The sequence below is a fragment of the Hibiscus syriacus genome, unplaced genomic scaffold (genome assembly GCF_006381635.1).
Source record: "Hibiscus syriacus cultivar Baekdansim isolate YM2019G1 unplaced genomic scaffold, ASM638163v2 tig00111098_pilon, whole genome shotgun sequence".
NCBI lineage: Eukaryota > Viridiplantae > Streptophyta > Magnoliopsida > Malvales > Malvaceae > Hibiscus > Hibiscus syriacus.
Window position 1 is genome coordinate 1,185,281 of NW_024062983.1, and position 10,772 is coordinate 1,196,052.

General features: G+C 34.5%; 1 protein-coding gene and 1 pseudogene across 1 annotated transcript; both read right to left on the reverse strand.

Annotated features, from left to right (window-relative positions):
* Nucleotides 1–5,587: 5,587 nt before the first annotated feature.
* Nucleotides 5,588–7,878, reverse strand: LOC120153102 (annotated as a pseudogene).
* A 1,353-nt stretch (nucleotides 7,879–9,231) lies between these two features.
* Nucleotides 9,232–9,981, reverse strand: LOC120153108 (basic leucine zipper 43-like). The gene has a single exon (XM_039165107.1). The coding sequence runs from the start codon at nucleotides 9,911–9,913 to the stop codon at nucleotides 9,374–9,376; it is 540 nt and encodes a 179-aa protein (XP_039021038.1). The 5' UTR covers nucleotides 9,914–9,981; the 3' UTR covers nucleotides 9,232–9,373.
* Nucleotides 9,982–10,772: the final 791 nt, after the last annotated feature.

The window sequence follows — 10,772 nt, forward strand, 5'->3', positions numbered from 1 at the left end:
GCTTTACTCTGAAAAGTGTCAGATTATGGGGATTTTGAAACAGGTGTTCACCAGAGAACACATGCAAAGGCACGCTCCCATCAATCATTAAACAAATCATTGAGGAAAAAGAGGGTTTAAATCAAAGAAATCAGTTTCAACATAATCATACTGTTCCCAAGCAAAGAAGTCCCAATTTAAAGGCATGTAACAAGGAGAGTCCATTCTGAATGAATTTTCTCTGAAAAATCAATCAATGACCAAAGAATCAAAGATGCAAGATAAACTCTCTCGGGGTAGATCAGAAGGACCAAGTCAAAGAATATTTAATGAGAGGTCAAGAAAGTAACCAGGCATGGATAAATGCGTAAATATCGCATGTTTCGATTAAAGAGTATGAGAAGAGTCTCAATGCCAGGAACGAACTGAGCATAACCCTTTAAACATGCATTTAGATCATTCTTAGAGCATATTGATAACATGAAATCATGGCATATAACCATTTTTACAGGATCTTCAAGACTTATTGAAGCATTGAATCAATCAACATCAACTGACCGGACTTCCTCATCACGTAGGAGCCGTGTCAACCATAGATAACCAGCCGTCCTCATCACGTAGGAACCGTGTTATCACCTTTAGATGGCCAGATCTCTTCATCACGTAGGAGCCGTGTCAACCATAGATAACCAGCCGTCCTCATCACGTAGGAACCGTGTTATCACCTTTAGATGGCCAGATCTCTTCATCACGTATGAGCCGTGTCAACCATAGATAACCAACCGTCCTCATCACGTAGGAACCGTGTTATCACCTTTAGGTGGCCAGAGTTTCATCAGGTATGAACCGTGTCATCCCCAGACCAGATCTCTTCATCACGTAAGAGCCGTGTCAACATTAGGATAACCAGCCGTCCTCATCACGTAGGAACCGAGTTATCACCCTTCCTAAAGATGACCAGATTTCCTCATCACGTAGGAGCTGTGTCACCCTTAGACGACCAGACCTCTTCATTGCGTACGAGCAGTGTCGTCCCCACCAACAAAACTATCCATTTTTTTTAAAACCAAAAAGAGGAGAACCAGACAAAAAACGTGTTTTCTTGTCGTCTTTGCCCTATTCTTGTTAACACAAGAATGTGCAAAGAGGGGCAGCTGTAAACACCCGTTTTTGTCCGGGTTTTTTTTTCCGTTATTATTATTATTATTATTATCGTTATCTTATTATTTTATTATTTATTATTACAATTTTTGCAGGCCTAATCCCTAAGCCCAATTCAGATTACAAAGGCCCAATCCCGGAGCCCAACAACCCGAAGCCCAATTGGCCCAATCCCGGAGCCCAACAACCCATCAGATTAGGGTTTCAAACCCTAAATCAGATTAGGGTTTCAAACCCTAAATCAGATTAGGGTTTCAAACCCTAAAACCAATTAGGGTTTCAAACCCTAATCCCCTTCCAGCCGCCGACTTCAACTCCTCAGCTTCCCAGCCGTAAGTCAATCCCGGAGCCACCAAGCCGAGATGTCCCGTCGCCGCCGACTGTTCTCCTGCATGAACAGTAACCGGTTCTTGTAAAAACAGTAGCCTAAATCCTAGAATCCATTTAAAAAAACAGATTAAATCCCGAAAAATCGGGAGGTAATCATGCAAAGTCAGTAAGACCCATATCCTATTTTTTCTAGATATCATCATCTCACCAGATACTGAATATAAAGAAAGCAAAAAAGGAAACGAAAAAAAAAACAGAGGGGACGAAGAGAAAAATCGAAACAGAAAAAAAAAAGAGAGAAAAAAGAAAAGTTTTACATTCTCTAGCCACCACCGTGAACCTCGCTGTGACCTTCCTTGATCCCAGCTAGCCCCATATCTGAAGGTAAAGCCTTTGTTTTTTGGTTTTGGGGGGGTTGGTTTCGGTTGATATAAGTTGTGGGTTTGGGTCCTAGAGGTCGGTTTTCAAAGGAGAGGTCGTTCGTGGGGGGATGGTTAATCGGTTTAGTGGCCACTGATTAGCGGTGGCAGGAGGCTTGGTCACCTCCCATGGCGGTGAGCCGAGGGAGAGTTCTCTCCCACGGGTTGGGTCTGCGGCTGAGGGAATGAGAGGGGAGAGGAAATGATTTTAGGGTTTCATAATAACCCTTAAAAGGGTATATCTCAGACGTCAAACGACGTCGTTCTGAGACAGGGGAGGGTTGGATGCTGGGTTAAAAGGGAAAATGACAGTATGGGTCCTCATAATTTCTTCCGTGTTTTGTTATTTTCTTAGGATAACTACATTTTAAATCCCTTTAGCTTTGTAATGGCTGTAATATGATCCTAAATGAAATTTCATCTTTATATTTTGAGCTCTTTATTTATTTCTTGTTCCGTTTTAATCCTATATGATTAGTATTATATTTTCTAAGTGTTTAGATTTTTGGTTGCTTGTTTCGTATAATGATCGTTTTAGTCCTTATTTGCATGTGTTGTGCAATTTTAGCTGATGTTCGAATTTGGCCCTCAGATTTATGCATCTTCTGTTTTAGTCACTGTTTTGGCATTTGGTTTAAATATTTGTTTTATCCTTCATGTTTTTGTGTAATTTCAGTTTAGTTATTTAACTCATGTTTCTTCGATTGTAGCCCTTTAAATTTCTGTATTTTGTATTTTGGTCCCTGAAATTATCATATGTGCTTATTTGGTTTGTATTTTGGTTAGTAATGTTAACTTAGCTTTATTTTAGTTATTTATGTATGAATGTATTTTACATATTCTATGGTTATTTGTATTATGTAAGTAATGTATTTAATATAATTTAACGTAAATGTTTATATTTCCAATTGCATTTATTTTCATTATATTTGATTTTATTTTCAAGAACACATATTTATAGAACGGGCGTGGAAAGTATCACTTGATCGAAGTGGTACAATCCGATACGACGTTCAAACAGAATAAAAAAAATGCAAACTCTTCCTTTTACAAGCTTATAGAAATTATTTTATTGTTATTTTATTTTTTTTGATTAATTTATTTGATGTTCATATTGTTTAATATTTAGATTTTAATATTTATTATTATTTCTTCATTGAATCTTAATACGAGTGATGTATGCTTTGGAAAAGTATAGTGTGATGCATTATGTCAATTTTCGTCATTTTTTTTATTTAAAGAGAAAATATTCTTTACAAGTAAGAAATAGACGAGGTAGCTTTCCCGGCGGAGGATTGCAAATCTCGGGATTTCTTATCGAGAAAAGGATTTTTTTTATTTATTTATTTTAACTAATATTCAATAAATAGATCATAATTTATTTATTATTCTATTTTTCATAATTTTTATTGTATTAATGGTTGTTATGTTAATATTAACGATACATAAATTAAGCATATTTTATTTTCTACTCATGACGATATTATTTAGTGGTAATTCAAAGATAGGATATACTTTATAGGTAAGAAATAGATGAGATAGCTTTCCCGTTGGAGGATTGCAAATCTTGAGATTTCTTACCAAGTGAAGTATTTCTATTATTTTAACAAATATTCAATAAATAGATCATATCTTTTTTACTTCATATTCAAATTGTAATTTCTACCATTTACGACGTTGTGTAAGCTACACAGTACCAATTTTGGGCGTTGTGGGGTGTTTACCCTTCCCCACACGTAACCGACTCCCGAACCAGTTTTAAATGAATCTTTGGTAACGTAGACCAAATTTTTGTCTTATAAAATTATTTTTCTTAAAATTGTTTTTAAAAGACGTTTTTAGGTATTCGACCTACCCAACTCAAAGGTCGATGGCGACTCTTTTCAATTTTATTCAAATCCGTTCAAAATCACCCATTTTTCCAAAATAAAGTCGTAATCATTTTTAAAATAATATTTAATTGTTTTACAAAAAAAATGGTTATGACAAGATGATTTGGTTTTATCATGTAGTACTTTAAATTAAATCAATTGATTTAATTTGATAAAAACAAAAATTTAAATACTAAAAGAGACAGACATATTTAAATATTAAGATAATTTTTTAAAAAAAAGTTTAAAGAACAAAAAACTATTAGACTAATTTTAAATATCAAATTTTATTATGATACACCAATAATCATATAGTTTACTGCTGATAGGAGGCCCGAATTTTTAATTTTAGAGACAACAGATTAAAATCATATATATATATATATATATATATATATATATATATATATATATATATATATATATATATATATATATATATATATATATATTTAAGACCATTTATAATATATAAATTAATATTATTTCTTGGTCCTAAAGCAAAATGACATTCTATAATAATAATAATAATAATATTCTAAAGTTTTGATAAGAAATTGTAGAATAGTTATAAAATTAATTTTATAACTATGGCTATATATGGATTTTTTTTACCCTTAACATTTCAACATGTTTGCGTGTCTTGTCCCTTGTCTACTTCTAGTCAAACCTCTTATTTTAATAAAATCATTTATATTAATATCATTAAATTATTTTAATATAAATAACTTACTCAACACTTTAATAAACTTTAATAAATTTAGCTCAAGGGCCAAATTGTACCCACAAAAAGTTAGATGCCCAGTTGCAGCTCAAAGACAAAGTCAGGGGCCACATTACATCAAAAAAAGTCATGGCTCTAATTGTATATTAATGTCAAACCTGGGGTCAAATGAACATGAACCCAAAGGAAAATTAGAATTAGGATGATGAAATTCATCAAAATTTCAGTCGTTAAATGGAGTGTTGTTCTCTTTTGAGATCTTGAGTTCAAACAATTACGTCTACAGAATATGAGCGCGTTTTTACTCGACTCGAGAAAACTCGACTTAGATTAACTTCGAGTTGTAATTTCATAAACTCGATTCGACTCGAAAAAATTTCAAGTCAACTTCGAGTTGCAAAATAAGATTTATCAACACAAGTAACTCGAAATTTTTTAACTAAACTCGATCGACCGCTCACTCTAAACGAAGCCACCAAAGTATCGGTATCAAAGATTTTGAGGACTGCCTTTCCCATTGTCTGGGAAAAGAGTGTTGTAATCTTCCCTTCCCTTTGTTCATGTACGATTCTCAAGTAATTTCGATGTGGACTAATTAATTATTGTGAGAGACATGATTGTCCGAGAAGGTTTATATACAGATGGGAATGAGACTTAGATCCCGATGTATTTCGGCGTAATGGCGGCGATGCTAGGACTGACTGCTATTGCATTAGTTATTCTAGTTTGTTCGTGCAAGGACTCGTCGCACAATTCCCATGGTGATGAAACAGAAACCGAAAGCCAGCCGAGAAACCGGAGGCCACCATGCAATTTGAAATGGAGCCCAAAATTGTTGTGATCATGGCGGGTGATGAAAACCCTACGTACATCGCCAACCCCATCCGCCGTATTGAACAAGAAGCTTGAGAGCTTCTCGCTCGATTACTAAACGATCAAAAAACTTTGTGGTGGATCTTTTTTTTTCAGTTGGATGAACGGACGGAAGGCTTCGTTTATTCTGGCTAATAAGCCTAATGAAGCCTGGTGGATTCTCTTGAGAATTGCAGAATCGATTCGAAGTTACTTTGGAATACCATAACAGCAGGGAGTACATTTGAACAGCCAATAATTAGATTAACACGGCGAATTTCGAACTCGAGTTTCCAAATCTATTAATGGAAAAGACTTTACTAATCAAAAGAATAGCTTCCTTGTGTACATAAGCTATCTGGTTCGGTACGATACATGCTTGAAATATTCCTAGACAGAATAGCAAAATTTAAGAATCAATGGTGGTTATTCTACAATAAATGGGATAAAAATAAAGAAAACCGATGATAGAAACCATCGAGCTTTGTTTTGGAAGGTAGTCTAGTGAACAATGAAATCCAAAATGCTGGTGGAATATTGCAAGCCACCATGAACAAGCAAACTTACCTAGACCCCGAAATTGCACATCTGCACAAACTCCTTATCTTTATACACGTATTAGTCCAAAGGTTCTTGTATTGATTCATAGCTATGTCTAGCCAAGGTTTCATGTTTCCGATATAATAAAAGACTGAGGCACTCTTGATCTCATCCATGCTAATGCTTGGATTGTATCCAAGCCCGAGCACATGCCAAGATTTGTCTAATGATTTGGTCAAAGAGTATAATGTGATCAGGCCAGGAGGGAGAGTATCCAGTTGCCATAGAGTTTGATCCTCATTCTGTCAAAGATCACTGAAAGTTAATCACATGTCCATTCTCAAACTTTACAGTTCAGACCATAATTCTTACCATTTGTGTAATCGAGATGTTTACTCGAAATCTGAAGTATAAAACTTGATTTTACAGTTTTACTTATAGAAGTTTTTATTTGATCATCTTTCATTTCTATGGTTTCAAATCTTCATCCAAAACCCAACCTAATACTAAAAGAACTAAGCACAAACTTTCATTTTCGAATTCAAGTTAAGTTATGTAAATGATAATTATCATTTTCCCCATCAAAGCCAAAGAAATCATCTCTTGGAATCATGCCGAGTTGCTAATAAATTTATTAGGATTATATCAAACACCGCTAACTTAAAAAGTAAATCGCACACTTACCAAGTTTTGCCACTCGTGATATGTTTCCGTGCATCTCTCTCGCCTCCAAGCATCAAGATAAAAAATATTCATCCCAAAAGCCCAAGCACGGGCCTTAGGATTAAACATCTCCTTAATGAGAGGATGTGAAAAGTTCAAATACTGAGAGAAACGATGAAATGAGCCAAAGCAGGTCTCGACAGCCCCATTTACCTTTCCAGCTAGATCTATCTTCCACAACCCTGTCAAGTCCTTCTGAACTACGACATCATCATCCAATAACAAAATCTTATTCAATTTTGGGTACATTTCGGGTAAATAAAATCTGAGGTGATTCAACATTGAAGTAGACACGGGGTTCTTTAACTTCATGTTACTCCCATCTTTTGTTGCATTCTCCATCATTTTCTCGGCAGACTCAATCAGCCTTAACACCGGCACGTAGGAAGAATCCAAGAAGCTATAATCTTCCACTGCCTTCACCTCCAAATGGGCACCCCTTTCCACGGGTCTCATTCTAAACCAAACTTTCATTGCAGCTACATTCATTCTATCGGTCACCACATGGAACACATGTTTCCATGGCTACTCGGCATTCTTCACCACAGATCTCACGACCACAGAAACCGCAATCACATTATCTGAAAATACAGCATAATGATACAAACTAGGATCCTCAAACTCAGCCTTAGGCAACTCTTCCTTATACATTTCTAGGTGAGCAACTCTCTCCTCAACAAGCCTCATTGCCAAGCAATGCAAACTCTTAGGATTTGATTTAGCAGCAATCGAGCTCGCCAAAGCTCCGTTCTTTTTGGCCTTTCCTAGCAATTCACTAACGGAGAAAATGGTATCTTTCAACTTCTGAATTTTCAACTGATTATCATAATTCTCTTTAGATTCAGCTACCAACGACCTAGCAAATTTCACTCTATATTTCACTTCTTTCTCAAACTGCCTCAAAACATCCTCATCTAAATTCCCATCGGTCTCAAACAAAGAGGATTTATAACTCGGTTTCGAATTAAGGTCTGAGAAGTTCTTAGCTAAATCATCAAATATTTTCAATTGCCTTGAAATTTCAAGCTTTAGACGCATTGCATAAGCTGCATTTGCTTTCACTAACGTGACGTGATCATTGGCTTGCTTGTATATCAAATCTAACCTTGTTTTAAGAGGATCTGAATTCAATGCCAGAAATGTTTGATGCATGTCAACATTTGCGCCACTTGGAAGACTCTGATCAGGAAAGCAAACAGAAAAAACGGTTAGATCATCTAAAAACGAATTTAAAACCCCCATAAAGATTGAAATTTTGAAGTAAAGACAAAAACCCATATTAAAACTCCAACGGGTATTAAAAAAAAAAACAAGCCCCAAGCTAGAAAGCTTAAAAGAGCATCTGGGCAAGAAAGATGCAAGATTTCGAAGAAATGAAAGTGAAGAGAAATGGAGAAGGTAAAAACCCATATTAAAACTCCAGCGGGTATTAAAAAAAACCCAAGCTAGAAAGCTTAAAACAGCATTCAAAACTAAACGATATGATTTTAAAAAAATTAAAAATTTATCTATTAAAATAATAATTTAAATATTAAATACGTAATTTACTCTCAATGTTATTATTTGATTTTATTTATTTGATTTTATTTCAATCACGCTATATAACATACTTATTATCATAATATTTGTTTTAGTATAATAATATTTAATGTATAATATTTATATATTTTATTAGTTTAATTTTAATTTTAACTAATTCAATAAAAAAAATTATTTATAAATTTTATTAGCTTAATTATCAAATCATTATTATCACCTTTTATCAACCTCGATGTCGACCCAAACACCATCAACCATCGGTCTACCTACACAGAATCAATGACAATACTAATACCAAACTTAAAATTTTTTTAATACACTATCATAAATAAAAAGTTTAATATAAAAATAAGCGCATAAAGAATGTCTCGAAAAATATTTTAGCTTCTAAAGAATTTTTTTATTAAAAATAGATGTCTAAAGTTTTCTCTGTTACAATTTTATGTGTCTATCATAAAAAACTTGTTAAGTGACACATGTCATATCCATATTTTTTAAAAAAAATAAAATATTTTTATAAATACAAATACAAATAATACATATATGACTACTTCACAAAAATTAATCATTATAAAATATAATTACAAATATAAATAATATATATATATGAATATTAAGTATTAATCATTACAAACAAAAATCAAAATAAAACTTAAATTAAAATAAATTTTAGGCTGAAAATTCACACATATGATTTGCACGGAAAAATTCAAACTTAAGACATCAAAAGTCTTAAGATCTTAACTTTATTATTGGACCAAATTTAATTGACTAAAATATGTTTTCTTTTATAGTTGCTAAAGTTTAATTTATTTTATATTATGAATTAAAAATGATTATATTTAAATATTGATAATAAAAAAGTGAAAAGTGTGGATGGAATTAATGTTTGATCAAACAATTTTAGTTAAATGTGTTAGAGTTTACTTTTATCATATTTGTAATCTTCCTATTATTTTTCTTGTCGTTTAGGGGAGTTTACTTTTATGGGCACCAAAGCTTCTTGATCTGATAAATAATTCCCTAACTCAACGAACAGAGCAAAGCAAATGAAAGAAAAATGGTGGAGAAATAAACATTGGGTGTATATATATATTGCAGCAACTTGGACTTGTATGATATCCAGGAGGAACAAACAAGATAATAGCTTCGAGGATATTCAAGCTCAAATGCTCAAAACGTGTTATTCTGGTTTCCTTACATCTTGAAGAACCAAAAATTGTGTTTGAACCGGTTTAGGATAAACCGTGTTCCAAGGCGACATCTTCCAGGTTCATTGAACTCTTGTACGGCTGACTCAGTCGCATATCGGAAATCATCTGACGAAGTTCAGAGGCTTCCTCTTTGAGCTGCGTGTTCTCTTGAAGCGCCTTTTCGTGGCTCTCCGACACATGGTTCAGCTTATCTAGGAGCTGGTGGTTCTCATTCCTCAGCCAGACCACCTGCGCCCAAAGCTCGTCCAGGTGCCTTTGTTTACGCATACGCGACCTGCGTGCCGACTCTCGGTTCGATATCATCCTCCTCTGCTTCCTCTCGATGATGAGGCCCAACTGCTGCTCGTCGGCTTCGTCGGAAGTCGAGTTGCTGCTGATGCACGAGGACACGGGACTGATTTCATGAAGTTGAGGAGGGGCATAGAGATTATAGATGGGGTTCGAGAATCGATTCGGCTCGTGTACGGATATGTTGCTCTGGTTCATGCCGAAATGCGGCGAATATAGGGATGGATAGGAAGGAACAAGGTATCGAACACCTGAAACATCACTAGGCTGCATGGTGAAAGGGACTAAAACCTTGGAAGATAACAATTAAGATGCGAGGAGACTAGGTTTTTATAGAGTAAGAAAAGCTGAACTTAGCATCCGCACGCATCATGACTCGATTATTTTTTTCTCATTCACAAAACTCAAGTTTTGATAACTTTATGTATCGATGGGTGTATCTAGTATGGCAAATACATCTAAATTTGTGCAATTATAGAAGTGATACATAGGTTATGGACATGCATGATTGCAGGCGCACATACAGAGAACAGGGGATGCCACTTGTGTTGTGGATAATCATTTGGGGATCCAATTATGCTTACATCAGAAAGAGAGTTTGTGTTGTGGGGAGTATAATTATTTTATTGGCGGAAAAGCCTATAGCCCAAGAAAGAAAAAGGAGCATTCGAGAAAAAATAATCTATCAGAGTGGGGGTGATTGAACCAATGTAGACTTCTGACGCAACAAAACATTTTCTTATCTCCACTTTATGTTATCTAAATTTAAAAATTAATACACTTTTCTAATTTAAGCGGAGAATCACGATCGGTAAAAAAATAATCGTTGATCGGTATTTAAAAGAGGAAGAAAGAAAATTACCATGAGAAAGAGGAAAAGAAAGTGTGTTGATCATTGTTTAATTATATTTGCATATGCTGGCTTTAACCAAAAATACGAGTTGAGTGCTGCAGTATCTCCAATAAACAAACAATCTGATGCTTATATTTTACCATAATCACTTCTAAATTCAGATTAATAAAAGGGACGTCACCTAAAGTGGGCTATTTATTTAGTCAATAGTATCATTGGAGGGATAAACTCCTCTTCTTTTGTTCCAATTTCTCGTAATTAGTTTGAGTTTTATTTATC